The sequence below is a fragment of the Sylvia atricapilla genome, chromosome Z (assembly GCF_009819655.1).
Source record: "Sylvia atricapilla isolate bSylAtr1 chromosome Z, bSylAtr1.pri, whole genome shotgun sequence".
NCBI classification, from domain to species: Eukaryota; Metazoa; Chordata; class Aves; order Passeriformes; family Sylviidae; genus Sylvia; species Sylvia atricapilla.
Window position 1 is genome coordinate 82,211,717 of NC_089174.1, and position 18,789 is coordinate 82,230,505.

The window sequence follows — 18,789 nt, forward strand, 5'->3', positions numbered from 1 at the left end:
CAGTTGTGGAAATTCTCAAAATTAGTATCAAAGTTTGTGAAACAGTGTCACAGGCTCTTTATCAGGTACGATGTTACCTTCACTGCATCCCAGCCTGGCCCTCTTGGAAGAGGACCATGATAGGAGATGCAGCTACCAACTGTGAGCTCATAAACAATCCTCACTTCTGGGTGTTTAGGTGTAGGGGTGGTGATGGTAGGGGACTGCATCTCTTACAGGAGTTTCTGGAGTCAGATTTTGATTCCTAAATAGAAAACTGAGGCAGGCACGGGGGGCTGAATTGACTGGGACAACTGTTTCTTTTACACGCAGAAGAAGAGGTCTCTGGTATTCAGTTCCAGCATGTTTCCAAGTACAACTGCTTTCTTTGTGCCAGATTTTGAACCTTCAACCTGGAATAATATTTGATCTCAGTTTCCAGTGAGGAGCTATGAGACTAACAGTAGGATATCACAGGAGTGGTAGACTGACTGCAAAAATTCTCTGCTTGCTAGTCTGACATCATATTTTGAGTCTTGAACAGTTCAGAAAGGCACAGGTTTATTATGGAGTAATGAAAAGCCTCCACCTCCATTCACATGGCATTAATGCTATTCTCATAATAATATATTTGCGGGATTTTGGTCTCCCTTCACTGCTAAATTCAACTCTTTAGCCAAAAACTGAATGTAAGTACTTTTTTGCCACCACAACTAAATTAATATCTTTGTGGCTTATGGGGAAATATTTTGTAGTGACTTTTGCCAATTCAGGCATTAATCTTCTAACTTTATGTTTAGCAGTTAATCCTTTTTCAGCATGGTCAGCCCAGCAAAGAGCTGTCAAGTTAACCCTGTACCTTAACTGCTGTTAAAGACCAAAACCAGAAAGAGCCACTATTAACAGTAAAGAACAGAACAACCTAATACTGAGGGAAGGCAAGAAGTCTGCAGTGAAGTGGTTCTGTCCTCCACATTTATTGTGAGATAAGTTCAGCAGCATTTGTTATTTCCAGCTCATTTTGCTGGGAGAGTGGAGCTCAGCAGTCCCTAGAAGCAGGTAATTTCAGCTGACAGAATGCTGTTCTTAAAGTTGTAAATGGTACCCATAACAGTCTACAATACAATGACCAATCATGGATAGCTAACAGAAGATACTTCTATTTGGTTTTAGCATTGCTGACCTTCAGTTTGTCTGATCTTTTTTTTTTTTTTTGCACGTTTCCCACAAAACATTATATTCACTAAGGAGCATTAAGATAGTCTTTCCTCAGGTAACACTGCCCTGGAGAACCTGGTCAGGCCCTGGGTGCTCAGCCTCAAGAGGCAGCAAGAGAAGGTAAGAGAGGATGGGAAACTCAGAGGCAGCTTAATAAATAATCCCTGGTGGAGCACTAGGGTGTGTAACTGTTACACAAAAAGGCCTGGACATCTCTGGTACAATCAGGAGTGGAGAGGTCTCAGGAAGTTATTCCTCAACGCTTGAAGGCTCCAGATTACACAGAGACAAAACTGTCGAGGAGGTTCCTCAGTAACAGACCTAGGTTTAGACAAATCCCACTGTTTGGAGATGGGACCAGAGGAACAGGTGCCAACCTGGCTCTGTGCACAGAATTTTCCATGTAAAACAACATCCACCCATGTATTTCCTGAATACAAGATGGCTTTGAACACAAGGCTTATAAAATGAAGTGTTTAAATGAACTAAGAGCAGAAAAGAGAAGAAGCATATTTTTTCACACTTTGATATGTGAAGCTACAAATCCATTTGTGTCATTTGGGCATTACCACGATGCAAATTAATGCAAGGTGAATGAAAATAATACTTAAGGTTATCTGGGAAGAACCTCACTGAAATGCCTGAAGGCATAAAGTCCTGCAAGCACTTACATGTGGGCTGGTCTCCTCAGATGCCATAGGCTTGTTGATACTGTTCACAAATTTGTTCACATGCTCAAAGTGCTTTGTCATCTCTGTTGCCAAAACCATGTCAATAATGGCCTGGCGCAATGTCCGGTAGCGATTTCTAGGAAAGAAAAAGAGTTCTTGCTCAGGAGCTGGCCAGACAGAGCTCTTCCCTTTCCTCCCTGCCCACACAGCACTACAAAACACTGCTCAGGGGCTCAGCCATAACCTGGCACCTTCAAAGTTAGGAACAGTCCAGGGATGGAGGAATGGACAAGATCATGCCATTCTGAGTTCCCCCCACTCTGTTATTTTTACCTAACCAAAATCAATCCTATGAAGTCAACAAAAATTTACAGCTCAGTTTCATAATGCTGTAAGACTAAGATAACTTCTCCAGGAATGGCACCAATGTGTCCATCGTGCTGTATGTTAGTATGTTAGCTTAAAATGCAAATCTCAGGTTTTTCAAAAACAACAGCCTTATGGGAGGTAGATGAATCAATTACCTCTTTGAGGTCAGGCTTTTTCCCTTTCAGAGCTCTTTTCTCTCTCACCTTGTCCCTACAAAAGCTAGAGTCATGCAGTGGGAACTCCTGGGCTACTTGTGTGCCCAGCCAACCACAAGGATCCATGTCCTCTGCTACCACCCTGTCCATTCCATGTGAACATAGTAGTGCTGGGATGCATAGGACCTTGTGCAGACACAACATTCAGCATCTAGCTGATGGTGTATGAAACATACCCCAAAAAAGTAATGCCCAGGCTCCTTCAATTAAAAGGCAGTAGGCCAGGATGCAGCCTTGAGTTCATTAACTGGACCAAGTTAATGCCATTCATAAAAGATTATTAAACATCTCTCTAAGCTTCCAGTAAATACAAGTTGGAAGACAGGTCTGGTGAGGAGGAAATTAAAACCTTTTTATAAGTCATATCTACATAGGATTCTAGAGGAGGTTAAATTTTATTATCTGTATTTTAAATATGTATTCTTATTTAGAAGGTAGGAACTCAATTTGCCCCAAACCAAAACTGTTAAATAAGCAGTCCACACATGGACACACTCCCCTTGTCCAACAGACACACCTATCAATATTCTTGAAAATGTTGTATTTGCTGTCTTTCATTGTAAGCTGAAATGCCAGTGCTGTGTGATGACTCTCTAATACAGCTGTGTCATTGTAAAGGACAGCTAATTCACTGCCTGCATTGCACAGGAAGGAGTTGGTCCTTCCAGGATGGTCTACATCATGAATGGTGGCAGCTATTAATGCAGCTACCTCATCTAAATGGTCCAGACTTCCCTGCAGAAAGAAAGAAAAAATATAATTGGCACAAAAATTACAGTAAATATTTTCTGATAATTTCCAGGTACCCACAATTACACAAATGTAAATTAAGCAGGGATCCTACCTCCTTGCCGTCATTTTCCATTCACTGGATGCCCATAGATCACCTACTACAGAACTTCCACTCTTACCCTTATGCAAATACACTTCCTTTAATGAAGCTTTTTACACTGCTGTCACCTAAGCAGTATCTTTGCACAGAATTATTCAATGGATAGATCACCTAGTGGTTTCCTTTTCCTTTGTATGCTTGCCTGAATGCATCTGCATTGACTGCCCTTACACACCTTATGTTTTAGCATAGGATAGGATAGACTGTTTCACTTGAAAGTGACCTACAGTGATCATTGGTCAAACTGCCTGACCGCTTCAGGTTGAACTCAAGTTAAAGCATGTTATTACAGGCATTGTTCAAAAGCCCCTTAAACACTTACAGGGTAATGGCATCAACCACTTCTCTGGGAAGCCTGTTCCAGTATTTAACCATTCAGTAAAGAAATGCTTCCTCGTGTCCAGTGTCTGAACCTCCCCTGGCACAGCTTTGATCCTTTCCCATGTGTCCTGTTGCTGGGAACCAGGGAGAATAGCTCACACCTGCCTCTCCAAAGCTTTGGCAAAGCTTTATTAAGAACTGTTACCTACAGGCAGTTAACAAGAGACAGAAAAGAGCCAGGTTCCCTCCCCACCTCCATCATTGCTACTTAAAAATGTAAATTTGTATAAACAGACTCTAGAGAAACTGTGTGGGCCTGCTTGCAACACAGGAAGACTTCAAGGACAGAGATAGTTTATGAAGCCAGGACCATTATTTAAACATCTGACTTACGAGTGACACATATAAACTGCCTAACATACTGAAATCCTAGCCCAAAGAACTCCTAGGTGATGGTTCTACCTTAACTCTCTCCTTCCCAAGAAAGAAGGCAGTAGCATGTAGGACATCTGCAGCGTGTGTGGAGTTGTGGTATGAGTTGGAGGAGTGGTAGTTGGCTTCAATGACCTGCAGCCATGCCCGCAGTGTTGCTTCTGAACAGTTTAAAAACTCTGAGACCCCAAACCGGGAAAAAACCTTTAAGCCCAAATACACTAATGGCCTGAAAAACAATAGAAGAGAGAAGCATGGCTGTAAAATAGGAACTTGTGATGGTCTAAAAGCAATACATTCAACAAAGAAACCACAAGTTTTAAAAGGGGTGGGTAAGGTTAAACATTTTTAAATTGCATATCTATAACTTCTAAAAAGCTTGGCCAAGGTTGCAAATGATTGCATTTATTATCCTTTCAGACATTATTTTAATGTGTTTTGTAGAAATGGTACAGTTCCATCAGAGTTTTGGCAGTTCCTGTGGCTTCAGAAAAAAAACATCTTAAAAGACCGTTTTCTTGTTTAGTATATGTCAATCACAAAAAAAATCCATTTTTTTTCCTGAAGAGAAAAAGTAGACTTTGAAGATGACATGAGCACATGCCAAAAGCTAAAAAGTGCTAAGCCAAAAAAAGAGTGAAATGTCAATTGTAAACTTCTCTTTGTGTGTGTGTGTGTATGTGTGTGTTTTACAATGCCAGGAAGCCCATGTGTGAAACAGTAAACAGAGTAAAACCTCTAAGATTTTTGATTCTTAAATCCAAATTCACCCTGGGTTGTGTTTTACTCTGTGTTGCTTGTGAGAGAGTCCTATCCATCAGTTACATTTTTCACTCCTGCAAGATGAAGAGCCTCTGAGCTGTGAGAGGCATAACCAAACATCTGCAGATTGAAACTAGGCAAATGCAAATTTCAAAAATGGTCATTTTATGCAAAGAGAATACAAAAGAACGGGTAGTCTGTTTGATTCTTTGCATCTTGGAATGAAAACAACTTTTCTTTCTGGATGATGTGCTTATTTTTACAGTCTGCATGACCTCAAAACTGCTGACGTCTGTTTTCATTATAAGCTTTAAAATCCCCATCTGTTGATCCTATCACTGGTTTATCCTCCATCCCATTTTTTTATCCCTATAATCAAAAGCCACAGTTGCCTTAGATCTTCCCAAATTGTGGGATAATTTAAGTGGAGAGGTTTGCTTTTTCCAGCATCATCATCTGCACATGAGCAAGAAAAAGGGCCATCTGGAGGGCATCCAGCATGTGGCAACATCAGACTACATTGAACAGTGTCATTTGGACAGAGTGGATGTGAATCATGCAAGACAGCTCTCACAGATTTGTTGTGTCTTGCTTCAGTTCTTCCAGAGCCACATCTCCTCAACAAACTTTCTCTGGGCACCCAGGGAAAGGAGTCCAGTACCTTTTATTTGTAACAGCCTCCAACTCAAAAATATTGAAGTCCCAACTTTCCTCATTATCAAGGAGCTCTGCAATACAGGGTGGAACATCACTGATGGTGTTTGGCACTGGAAGGTGAGTATGGCTCAGGTTGATATCTGTTGAAATGGAATTTGGGAATTAACACATTTCTGGGTTATTCCCTCTACACTACCACAGCCCGTCCTCTGAATTCCATTTAGAAAGTAACTCTTTTTCAAGAAAAACAACTTTTTTCCCTTACAGGAAAAAGTCTGTAGATGCCTATAATAGAAAGGTTTATTACAGAGCATTTGAACATAAACCAGAAAGATCAGTGAACATTTGTTTGAGTGACAATCTGGTTTTTTGCTAACTTTTTGAAATGCATTATTTAATTATTTGAGCCTGTTTCAACACCAAAATAGAGGCAGCCTAACACTTGTGCCGCTGTCATTTACACAACCATGTCCAGAGACAAAAAGCCCACTGCAAATAAGCCTGGAGCTGTATGTTAGCAGTATCCATAAAAGAAGTCACACATGCAAAGGGAAGTTTAAAATGGTGGCTTACTCTTAGAAAACACATACTCATTTCCTGACAGTCTTCTTAAGCCATCCTGAAAAAGAAAGCAAGTTTATCTTAGTTTTTTGGCATCACTAGTTGCAGAAACACTACATGCACTTTAGGTACTGTTCCTGGGTAATAAACTGCTCTTATTGCAGCACTATAGCATAATCCTTGTTTTAAGGTCTTTCAAAACAAACATGAGAGGATTGCTAGGATGCTGGTATGAAATCTGCAGAAAAGATATTAAATACACTGTATCACCCTCCTTGACCCTCTCATTGGCACCTGCAGGATTTCATCACTCAAATCAGCTGTTATAATTTATTTTTCATTTTCTTTATATTATTTTGGTCGGGATTAGCTCAGTGTCTATTAAAAAATGAGTAAATCCATTAAAATGGATAGGTGGTCTGTCTCTTGCTGCTGTTACAGGACCTGATTAGAACCTGATTAAAACAACCTCACTGACCTCACTGATTCACTTGACCAGCTATAGAGCAATCCTGCTACTCCCATATAAGCTTTTAGAGTTTCTATGAAGTATCTCCTTCAGTATCTTCTGAGAGACTGGATATAGTTTCTGATGGCAAGTCTGTTCACTTATATCTGAAGATGAATGCATCTAGTGGACTGAGATGTGGCCATAGCTTACCACATCCTGCATTACTGCTAGTAAAGAGGCCAAAATACTTAACTGAAATGGTGATGAATTACAAGTCCCCTTCCCATTGCTTGGGAAATTTTAACACAGCAGAGCACTGAACTGTGATGGAGGACATCGATAGCAGCAATTTCATCTTTACTAATTTTACTCACATTCATCAGACCTCCAACAAGATCACTTGTGTGAGGATCTTCATCTTTGGTACCTAGCTGAGGGGAATAAAGTTCTGTTGTTCGCAGGATTTCCAGAACTCTGTCCAAGGCCTCTGCTACTGTGATTGGGCTGTTTTCTTGGGCAGCATTAATTATGTTAATAACCTGAAAGCAGATTAAGGAGGCAGGCAAAGAAAAGTGAATGGCACTTTTTTCTTATTATAATTTTTTTATTCTTGTCCTGATTATGGTAATTCTCATCAAATGCAATGTAATTCCCCATAAACCTTGAAGTACAACTCTGAAAATGTAAATTTGTACTCAGATTTCCTGGTATTCATCTTCTGTTTTTAACTAGCAAAGTCCTGGGAAGTGGAAGTAGAACGGTGTGAAGTATCTGAAATAGTTGCTGATGGGTGGACCAGAAACTAGCTGTGTCCTAGTCCTTCAGCTGTATCCAGGTCTGCTCTGAAACAAATTATTCAATCCCTGGAGGAAAACCCAAACAAACAAACTCTTGGATGTGACCCAGGTATCCTGATACCAGATGTAAAACCTTACTTAGTTTTTTCCATGTAGAAATGAAGGGTGGAGAGCAGAAATAGCTGGGCTGTGGGAGAAGTGGATGTCTCTTTGAAACCCACACTGTGCCTCAGTCATAATCCAGAAATGCAGCAGTGACTGCTCCTGGCACCGCCAAGAAAGACAAGAAGGAAGTACCAGTGCTGTCCTCCAGGAGCCAGAGGCTGCTGCACAGCCACCACAGGCCTCCCTGTGGTTATGGTGGAGGATAAGGAAAAGGAAAGGAACCAGCTGCTCTTACAGTCACAGTGGTGCTGGGAAGTAAGAGTTTGATAGCAAGAAAGATAGGGCGAGAGGAAAAAATGGTTTGAACGTGGAAGATACATGACACCCTGGTGTGTTACAAGTGTTACACCCTGGTGTGCTGCAGAAAGTGGGGAACACAGAAGATGGTGCAGGTGCTCCCTTTTCTGCATGGTATCATATAAATATCAATAGAGAGAACAAAAGTGAGACTGGAAGAACATCCTCCTCCTCACACATGACCCAACAGAGCAGTGTCCCCTTCCTGCCAGAAGCCATGCATCTAGCAAGGGCACTCTTCTCCCCTCAATATTCTTCATTATGACTAGCACCTGGAATGCCATGATGAGATGTAGAAAGTGGTAATAAAAAAATCACTTCTATTAGTTCTATTAAATGCAAAGTGCAGGAAGCCTCTGCTTTGTCTGTTCAGAAACTACACACTTCCCTACGAGTGCAACTCGAAACTCTGGAGTTTGTGGCAAAGTCAGTGCTCAGGACTCACCTTTGTGATAGGGGCTTCTATTGTCATGGAATGAATCCGTGCCATTGAAGAGTACCGTCGGGTCTGTAAACTTGGAGCTGCCATTAAAGAGAGCCACAGCGTGTGAGTCAGATGACAGCTTTTGAAGAGTGCAGGAGGCTGGAGCACAGCACAACAAAATACAGCCTCGTGTCCCATTTCTTCTGTATCTCTCCCCCTGCAAGTTCTTCATTGTTTCATTTCTTGTACTGTTGTCTGCTTCCTTGGCAGCCACCCCTCATTTTGCTGTCAGATTTCCCATCCATCCTTCACTTCATCATGCCCTTTGATTGCGATGGACCTCTGTCATACATGGCTCCTCCTATAAGTCTGTGTGTGTCCCTCATCTTGGTGGTGCAGCTGCTCTAATGAAAACCATTACTGCTCTCCTTAAGCAGTGCTTCTCTCACTGCACAGAGGGGCACAAAGAAATCTCTGCCACCACTGCCCCACTCTAGTAGGCAGTCACAAATGGGATCAGTAGAACTACTGCTCTCAAGTAACCAGCAGCAATAGGTTCCTTCATGTTAAACATTAATAAGCCAAAAATATGTTCAGGAGCACAAGCTGCAGCTTTCTAAGAAAGGTGGCACTAATGCTTCACCACACACTCTTAGCAGGCTGCTGCTGTCCCTGGGCACAGTCACTCCTCCTCCCCATGAAGGTATTCTGCTCTGCCATGCATTGTATAGCAATGCTAGTACTTATGCTGGGGCACTGCTTTGCAAATCAGAAAGAAATTTTACAACAGTTATTTTAAAAATTGAGTAATCTCTGTTTAATCAGCTGTGAATCTGTTTGCTTCTTCTTTTGTTCTGCAGTTTTATTGCCCAAGCCAAGTCTGTTCTTTATTTATTGATGAATATATATTCATGTATATTTATAGCATTATGCAAACAGTTTGATTTCTTACCATCACTACTTTGAGATGTTATTGACTTAACATCAACTGAGTCTTTCCTTCTGTTCTTGCACTTGTAAGAACTGGATTCTGTAAGTACAAAACAAAAGCTTTAAAAATGCATCAAGTAAAACCTCTACAAATTATACATCTAAAATTTTTGAAATCTAATTAAGTGGTATTAACAATAACGCATAAGTGGGGGAAATACTGAAATTTCTGCACATCAAAACAGGGAACTCAGTGTCTATCAATTTAAAGCAACTTGTCTGAAGTCACCTGGCATGGTGTTTTGCAAGGAAGTCAAGATGACTTATGGAACAGGATACTTGCTTCACCTAACTTACAGCTCCCTAAAAGCAGCAGTCTTGCAGGCTGTCCTCATCCAAGGTTATCAGAGATCCTGCTTCAGGAGAGACATCTCAGGCAGGTGGGCTGAACCCCTTGTGTAAGTTCTTTTTGCTCTCTGACAACTGAACAAGCCACAGTTTAACTACCTAAAATTTTGGAAATTGAAAAGAGTCTCATCTCAGTCTACACTCTTAAAGCCAAAGCATACTTCATACTCAGGCAGCTTTTGCTTTTATTTGCAGTGATTATTTGTACTCTGTGTTTATGTGTTTAAGGAAAATTCAACATGCTGAGAATGATTAAACAATCAATATAGTTCTGAATGTCAGCCATGCTGCAAACTGTTATTCTTGAAACTGTTGTTTGCTAAAGCAAGAGAAATTACCACATCCACTCAAATTCAAAAGCTGGATGAAATGCCAGGAAAGAACCTAAAAAAACCAGTAATTCATTTTTCTCCAAAACATTAATGTCTGCACTCTCCCTTATGTTTAAAAACAGCAACCATGCATCCATTCACCACTTGCCAAGAGTATCAATAGTACCTATTCCCAGGTACCTAAAATGCCACTCAAGGATCAGAGACCCTGGCAAGCTTTCAAAAGCAGATAAAACCATTTGAAGAATCAAAAGTATCATGACTTTGATATTCTTAACAGAAAGACTAACTTTCATGATAATGTCACAAGACAGGATGTATGCAGCCTCTCTAGCAAAGTAAAATGGTAACATGCTATTCTCTAGAATTAAAAGTTGATCCGTCCTGAAAATTACTGAAATAGTTTCTGTCACAATTTTCTTTTTCTATCACAGATTTTTAAGACAGCTTGGGTTGTCTTTGTTGTAGTCTGAACTGGAGAAATCGGAAACATTTTCTTCTGTTGACACCTAAGAGCAAGGCATAACTAATGCACATTAAATAATTTTATTTATTTGACAGTACTCTTCCTACAAACGCCATTCTTGCACTAACATTTGGATGAGTTTATCATAAGGCACTTGAGTGGGAGCAAGCATTTACACATAAATATAGCTGTGAGTGGCTACAGCTGACAAAACAACTCTCCTTGTGTTAAATACCAACTAGCAAGTCAGAAATTTTGCCAGTGCCACCCAAAGAGTCACAGGTGCATCAAAGCTACTCTGTGCTGTACTATAGTTTCATCTGTAAATATTTAAAGGCCTACGTAAAAAATTTTCCTTCACCTGGTGATCAGAAAATCTTATCATCCAGATTGTTATGAATCACACCACTGCAAACAGCACCGTACACGTGGATTACCTTTCTGTGCTCGTCACAAATTGGTATATACCCATGGTTCTGAAAATTTATTCTTGGAGCACAGCCATGGACTGCAGGGAAGGATAACCTACATCACATACTCTGAGACTGCCTACTTTCACTGCACTGTAGTCATCAATGTGGTGTCACAGGATGGACACCGATGGACAGGATGGACATCAATGTGGTTCCCAGTCTTGATGAAATATGTCACAAAAATGAGCAAACCTAAAACATTAGTAAGCTAATATAAATGTGTTAATTCATAACAAGCATCCTGCTTAATTTATGGGCTTCCTCACCTTCCTGTTTGCAGGAAAGAAATAGTGAGGAGAAAATCTGCTTTTATTATAGGGATACAAGAGCAAATGGTTTAGCATACTGTGGATCAGTTCCAGTGGCAGCAATGGGAATGAGAGCAGCCAATTTCATATTGTCTCTTCTTGCCCCTGCCCATTGTTATTTGGCATCACGAAGCTCTCAGATGTTTGTATGTATTCTTAGGCTCCTTCAAAGAGCAGGGGATGTCAAGCAGTCATGTCCCATGCTTTTAGTATGTTATATCCTCCTCCCATGTGAAAACCAGAAGCTGCCTGGAGTTGCACAGCAATGTTGTCTCACCTTTCCTAGCAGGAAAGGCCTCAGGTGCCAGAAGGTAACAAGTCATGAGAGCATTTTCACTCACAATTAAAGACATCAGTCTGGCTCAGACCACTAGAGTTACAAGCTTTAAACTGGCCTTAAGTACCTCCTTCTTCAGGGAAAAGTGGTATTCCTAACACCACATAGCACTGGAGGAAGGGATTATTCCCATATGCTCCACACTTCTAGTCAAAAGCTCTCTGCAAAACTCAAGGAAGGTTGGAGTGTGCGGTCTGCAGGTAAGCAAAGCTACCTGAGACACGAGACAAGGGCTGCAGACACACTGCAGCAGCTCAGTGCTGGCTGGAACTGAGTTGCTGAGGCCTGGACACCTTGGACAACTCCTTAGCCTGTGCTGGGGCCAAACCAGTGGCCTGCTGACGGATCCTAAACTTGGAAACCCTGTGGCAGGTGTGCTGGCACGACCAGCACATTCCACATTTCAAACACCAAGAGGCGCCAAGGCACACCAGCCACAGGATCAAACACAGTGTTTTAATACGACAAAGAGCAGTGCATCTGAATTTCAAATGCACAGCAAGAGATCTGCACAGGAGACTCAGTTATTGATGATTACAAGTCCAGTTCATAGTGTGGGATCAGAGGAAGCTGCCATCTCTCCTTGGCCATCAGCTCTGACCACTGACCAGACAGGGAGAAGAGACAACAATTCATACAAGCAGAGAACCCCAACACCACCTACAGCACAGCAGAATGTAGAGGTAAATGGTAATATTCTAACCTGACTGGGAATTGTCTCCTGTGTACTTGTCCTCACGGTGACTCTTGTAGAGCTGGAGATAAGAGTAGAATATATGTGTAAGAAAAAAAGAAAACAAAAAACCTTTAAACAGGCTGCATTCAACACTGTCCATACCAAACATTTCATTCAGCTATTTAAAAAAATTATTTGGCAAACACTCTTCTTCAGGTGTAATTAGATGTAAAGAAATAATATGAAAGCAAACAGATATGCCATGCAGAAAATCACAGATATGCTTGTATGTACTGAATTCCTGTTTAATGCTTATGTTTACAAGAGAACTGATAGTCATATGGGTAGTGTTTTAAGTGCAAATAGCCCATGAACCTGAAAGAATAAAATAAAATTTTAAAAAATCTACAATATTTTTGTGCTTTAAAAATAGTTTTCTTAGAACTGTTGAAGCTAATTTTGAATGCATCCTTTCATGGGTCACTCATAAACTGGACTTCAGAAAACTCATTTGTAAAACCCACTTTCTGGAAAATAAAGGGTAGAGGTAGGTGTTGTTCATCAGACCTTTTTTCCCAAGTAGTTTTAAATCATTCTCTTGAATCAAAAATTAAATTCTTTGTGCTTCTGAAACATCTTGGGTAGCTCAAACAGTAGGTATTTCAAGCTTTCTTAGAATTTAGATGGGATATTTCCATAAATTAAAATCTACAGCTATTATATAGTCTGCAGTAACACAGATTAAATGTTTGTCTGCTTTTTCATTCTTCTCAAAAACAGAAGTACTGTCCTGTTCATGACAGTTTAATATCTGCTAATCACCTCACCTCTTTCCTTTGTTACATGACTAGAAGAAAATATTTTGCTGTTAATAGGAAAACTGACCAGAAATGGAAGCTCCTCATGTTATCCCTTGAAAATTGGTGTGTGATGTATTTAAGTATAGCTAACAGTCACAGAGGAAGACTAGAAATACTGTATTACTTTTCTTCCTGCAGTCTCTAGAGGAGATACCCATACTCTCTTACTTCAGATGAATAATTGTCAGTGCTTGACATTGTAATTGCACGTTATTCAGTATACATAATATTTGGGAGTTCATTACTGTCATATGGTGACTGGTTCCTCTGACCAAATCCATTACCTGCCTGTAGCAAAGCACCAGATTGCATGGAAGCATGAAATCCATGGTGCAACCTGTCAGTTAAAAGGAGAGCAACAAAGTTTGTACTTGTGTGCTCTTAGTGTCTGTATCAATTTGTGACAGTGCATGCTGTAGGGTCCTCATGGGATTATTCAGGAAAGAAAGGAAAAGAATAATACAAATTCTCTTTTCTGTCATTCTTGCACACCTTTTTTTTTTTTTTTTTTTTTTGGGGGGGGGGGGGGGGGAAGGCAGATAAAGAGGGTAAAAAAAAAAAAAAGAGAGGAAAATGGAAAGGAATAAACCCCCATAAAATTCAGGCATGGCTTTTTTGTAATGAATAAAAATAAAATAAAATAAAAAAAAAAAAAAAACAAGAAAGGGAAACCTTTGCTTATGCTCCATATAAATCTTGTTCAGGGGAGTGTAAGAACTGACTCTTCATCCAAAAAAAATTTAGAAGCTTGAACACCTCTTGTAGCCACATTGAAACTTTTAGAGAATTAATCTCATCCAAACAGGGTAAGGTTAATGAAATCTCATCAAGTACAGTACTGTGAAGCAAGGCATCAGAACTGCTTGTTCTGGCCTCATACTGGAGCTTCTCTCAAAGCCAATGGATATATCTCTGTCTACTGCACAACTGGCAGAAACAAGAGGCACAGTCCTCCAAGTGCTGTACTAAAAAAATAAACCACATTTCTGTTCTGAATGCTTCTCTTCCCCTTCTGCTGGCATGTCCTGAAAGAGCCATGTAAGGTAAGTTATGAGGGCAGTTACACAGTTAATCTTGGGTCAATATGTTCTTGAAAGAAACAACACCTCTCTTGTAAATTTATGAATGTGAAAACACTGGACTCTATCCTGCCAGGTCTCAAATTGACAATGGCAGTATTAATAATTACCTAGGCTCAGCACATGGGAATAGTCACATGAAAGTCAATCCCCATTCATAAATCTTCACTGTAAGAATGCTCAATGCTCTTTTAGATTTTTTTCCATGCATAAATTTAACATGCTAGGTTCTTCTGTATGATAAATCTGGCATGGAAATACATGAAGATTCCAGTGGTATCTGATTTCCCTTACAGAGGCTGTTGGTGCTTGCAAAAAACACATAAACATTTTTTAAGGCGAAACAGTGTATAATGATGTAAGAATGTTTTGAAGTCAACATATACTGTCGGAGTGATGAGATCAAGCTGTTTAAAATTATGTTGATACAGTGAAACATTAGACATTTGCATCAAAATTTGAATTATGACAGCTTTTACTGCTCTGTAACTTTAAGTAAATACTTCATTTGATTTCCTTTTATCCTTCCATAAAGATTGATCTGTGGCTTGAAAAGGAATCTATTTTTTACTGTAAGGAAATACTCTACTGCTCCAAGTATTAAGGCATGGATATTAGGAAAACTGCATTGTCCAGGACCTGCTGCAGGCATGAGGTATTTCTGTGACAGAAGTGAAACACAACAATTACATAGTTCTGTCAGATACACCTTCTTTTTTTCCCCAAGGGACCTTGAATCTCCACAGACCATATTTTCTGTTAGGCTACAATCTTCAACCTTTGTGGCAGACCTCTCTATCTGCCTCTCTATCTACCTCATCCAAAGGAGAACCTTTTGATGGCCATATTTCCTGGGATCACCGAATGTGTAAATCTCCCCAGGTCTATAGCTTAATTTACCAGTGGCTTCTCATGAACCAATACTCTAAAAAGGAATGGGTTGTACTTTTCAGCAGTACAGGAGAATATAAATGCCTTGGACACAAGTCCTTAAATAAGACTTGTTTCTTAACTTCCCTTTTTCTCACTAACAAGGCAAGGTTTATGGGGCACGTGAAGTTCAAGGGCAGCCTGGGCTGCAGCAATCATGAAATGGAGAAGTACAAGATCCTCAGGGCATTGATGAGGGCACACAGTAAATTCAGTATTTGAGTGGACCTCAGGGGAGCAGACTTGGGCCTCTTCAGGAACGTGCTTGGTAGAGTGCTGTGGAATAAAGCCCTGGAGGGAAGAGGCGCCCAAGAAACCCGGTTAATATTCAAGGATCACCTCTTCCAAGTTCAGGAGTGATGCTTCACAACAAAGAGAAGTCAGAAAGAAATGCCAGGAGGCCTGAGTGGATGAATAAAGAACTTGTCAAGAAACTCAGACAAAAGAAGGAAGCCTACAGAGTGTGAGCAAGGACTGTAGCCTAGGAGAAATACAGAGAATATCTTAAGAGCCAGTGATCATGTTAGGAAAGCTAAAGCCTGATAGAATTAAATCTGGCCAGGGACATAAACGACAAAAATTGGTGAATTAAAGAAAGATTATGGAAAATGTCCCTCTCTGGAAGGAAATGGGAGATGTGGTTACCTGGGACACAAAGAAGACCTAGGTACTCTCTGACTTTTTTGGCATAGTCTTCCAGTGCTCCAGGAAGTGCTGGCCACATACACTGGAGGAGGTAAAGGCAGGGACTAGGAAAATGCAGACCACCCACTGTAGAAGATCAGGTTTGGGAACATCCAAGGAACTTGAAGGTGCACAAGACCACAGTACCTGATTGGCATTTGTGAGTTGTGAATTGGTGGAGGAAGTGGCCAAGCCACTATCCATCAGATCTGAGAAGTCATGGCAGTCCAGTGATGTTTCCAGTGATTGGAAATGAGGAAACTTACTTTAATGTCATTTCTAAAAATTAAAAAAGAAAAAGGAAAACCCAGGGAACGTCAGGCCAGTCTCATCTCTGTGCCTTGCAATTCATGGAGCAGATTCTCCTGGAAACTATGCTAAGGCACATGGAAAATAAGGAAATAATTTGTGACAACAAGCACAGCTTCCACTAAGGGCAAATTATGCTTGACAAATTTGGCAGCCTCCTACAACAAGTGGATAAGGGAATGTCATCTAACTGGACCTGTGCAAAGCATTTGATGCTTCCATGCTTGACTCCGCAGTGGAGAGACCTGGATTTGACAGGTGGACCACTCATGGATAAGGAATTGCTCCTGCTCCAAGAGCTGTGGCCAATGGTTGGGAGTCTGGGTGCAGAGGAGTGATGACGAGTGGTGCTCCTCAGGGGTCTGCACTGAGGCCAGTGTTACATCCTCTTTGCCAGGGACAGACAGTGGGATCAGCTGCACCAGCAGCAGGATGGCTGGATGATGACACAAAGCTTTGTGGTGTCACAACTGCTTGAGAGGCCACAGCAGGCTGGAGAGGAGAGGCCTCCAGCATAAGACATGAACCTGCTGGAGCAGATCCAGAGGAGGGCCACAGACCTGACCAGAGAGCTGGAGCACTTCTCTTATGTGAAAAGGATGAGAGAGTTGGGGCTGTTCAGTCTGCAGAAAGGAAGACTCTGAGAGGTCTTTTAGTAGGCTTCCATTTACTAAAGGGGCCTACAAGAAAATGAGAGGAAATGTTACAAGTGTGTAGTGATAGACAAGGGGGAATGGTTTTAAACTAAAAGAGGGTAGGTTTAATCTGGCTATCAGGACGAAAATCTTTACTGTGAGGGTGGTGAGACAGTGGAACAGGTTCCCCAGAGGAGTTGTGGATGCCCTGTCTGTGGAAATTCAGGGCCAGGTTGGGTGAGGCTTTGAACAACCTGGTCTAGTGGAAAGTGATCCTGTCTGTGACAAGGGGTTTGGAATTAGGTGATCTTTATGGTGCTTTCCAGCCAAATCAATCTATGATTCTGTGATTCTTACTGGTTTTAGCAGTCAAATCAACAAGGCAAAGAAAAACAAAAGAAAATTACTTCTTCCTTGTATTCCTACTGCTGTTTTTTATATATAAATACAAGTTTGTAATACTTATTATCTTGCATTAAGAATATCATATAAACACCTCCCTGTACCAGTCTTTCAGCTGTGTATATAATATAGAAAAAGCCATCAGATTATGTCTTTCTTTCAAATCAGTATCAAAGCAACTATAAATGAAACAGCAGTTATGAGGTTTAAACAGTAAATTAAAAAAATACATGTAACTTTATCGCTGCTTTTTATTATAAAGCTCTGTTGCACTCTAGCCCGAGCATTTTAAAACATCCTGCGACTGTAAATGATACTTTGCTTCTAATACTAAAATACATGTTTTAGTTTGAAGATAAAGTCAGTTTAAAATACAAGTCCTGTTTTTCAGTGATAGACATGCAAAGTTCTTCCAAGAATTATGCAGAGTTCTCCTTGACTTGTTACTACCTACCTTCTCCACAAAAACTTGTGCAAGGAGGATAGTTTCAACAGTCAAATATTACCATCTATGAAATTCTTTTAGCAATAGTAGTTTTTCAGTAATATTTTATTATTCAGTATTGTTCTGTTCAAGAAGGGACAACTAGACCTACTAGTGACTTTCTAAATATTTTTCTTGCCTAAGTGTCTTTACCTGCATCATGGATAACAGTACATAAAATTCTGAATAAAATAAGATACATAACCCCCCCCTAAACAACATGGAAACATATCCTATTCCCTGAGCACATGCTTGGTCTAAAATGTTTCCAGCCATTTCCTGTTCTTCCCATTTTCTATCTCACCCCTAGAGTCCACATGCCAAACAAAGGCTTCACTCCTTTGCTCACACAAGTCCAGACTTCTTTACAGGGCACTTACTAGAGTATTTTTGGGGCAAAATGTGTGATATGATCATTTGCCTCAGACGCTGTCAGAAGGAGGAAACCAGAAGATGACAGCAAACAGGTTCCCACACCACCAGGTTTGTTGCAGGAGCAGCTGGTGTGGGTTTGTGTCTGCACTGCAGAGACCAGCTCTGCCATTCCTGCTGATTCACTGGGGTCAGGGCTGGAGTGGAGAGTGTGTGAAGTCTCAGGGCCAGCATGAGAACTACGCTTCATCTGAGTACCACACATTGTCAAACCTTGGGACACTGAACATAGGTCATTAGTTGGCATAAATACACCAGAACAAACAGGCAAAAACAGTACAAAAAACTGAACTCCCTTTGAACTGATCTGTGTTGCTCCACAGTATTGTGGACTGTATTGTCATATCCATGCTCCAGAAAATCAAAGATGGTCTTCCTACTCAGGAGTCTTACAAACAGCGACTAATGCATGCGAATGTTGAAGTTTTCTTGCTTGCTCCAACAATCTCATTGGCAATACAGATCACAGCTTCTTGGAAAAATTTATAAGCCAAAAAATGCCGGTTCACTAAGAGCTATGAAAATCACAGTAAAGCAATACGATACCTGTTTGCTGTTTTCATTGGTACAATGCAGCCTTTTAAGGGACACAAAGTGTCTTATTTTCCTAGCAACAGAAATAATTTGTTACCATATCAAATTGTAAAGAGAGGAGTGAACTGATAAATCATTATTTTCTAATGGAGAGATCTCCAAGCCCTCAGGAAAACAGATCCCAAGCCCAACACCAGCAAGACAACTGGGTGACAAGCATTCCTTCAGATAACACTGAGGGTTTTGTCCCAGGACACCTGATCCTTCTGTTGGTGCAGGAATTCTCCTGCACATCTAGG

General features: G+C 40.7%; 2 protein-coding genes and 1 long non-coding RNA gene across 3 annotated transcripts in view; 1 reads left to right on the forward strand and 2 right to left on the reverse strand.

Annotated features, from left to right (window-relative positions):
• Window positions 1–18,789, reverse strand: part of CRHBP (corticotropin releasing hormone binding protein) — a 477,084-nt gene that overhangs the window by 312,682 nt on the left and 145,613 nt on the right. The window lies entirely within an intron of this gene.
• PDE8B (phosphodiesterase 8B) overlaps window positions 1–18,789 on the reverse strand; it is a 74,442-nt gene that overhangs the window by 4,759 nt on the left and 50,894 nt on the right. Inside the window, exons 10-19 of the mRNA XM_066340010.1 lie at window positions 18,503–18,563; window positions 12,169–12,220; window positions 9,164–9,241; window positions 8,233–8,309; window positions 6,903–7,067; window positions 6,090–6,135; window positions 5,521–5,656; window positions 4,128–4,326; window positions 2,970–3,187; window positions 1,869–2,004 (exon numbers count right to left, since the gene is read on the reverse strand). Coding sequence (XP_066196107.1) covers window positions 1,869–2,004; window positions 2,970–3,187; window positions 4,128–4,326; window positions 5,521–5,656; window positions 6,090–6,135; window positions 6,903–7,067; window positions 8,233–8,309; window positions 9,164–9,241; window positions 12,169–12,220; window positions 18,503–18,563 — 1,168 coding nt within the window. The remainder of the gene's footprint in view (window positions 1–1,868; window positions 2,005–2,969; window positions 3,188–4,127; window positions 4,327–5,520; window positions 5,657–6,089; window positions 6,136–6,902; window positions 7,068–8,232; window positions 8,310–9,163; window positions 9,242–12,168; window positions 12,221–18,502; window positions 18,564–18,789) is intronic.
• Window positions 1,066–10,562, forward strand: LOC136374607 (uncharacterized). Its single transcript, XR_010745933.1, has 3 exons — window positions 1,066–1,317; window positions 5,583–5,633; window positions 10,316–10,562. It is a non-coding gene; the product is annotated as an uncharacterized lncRNA (long non-coding RNA).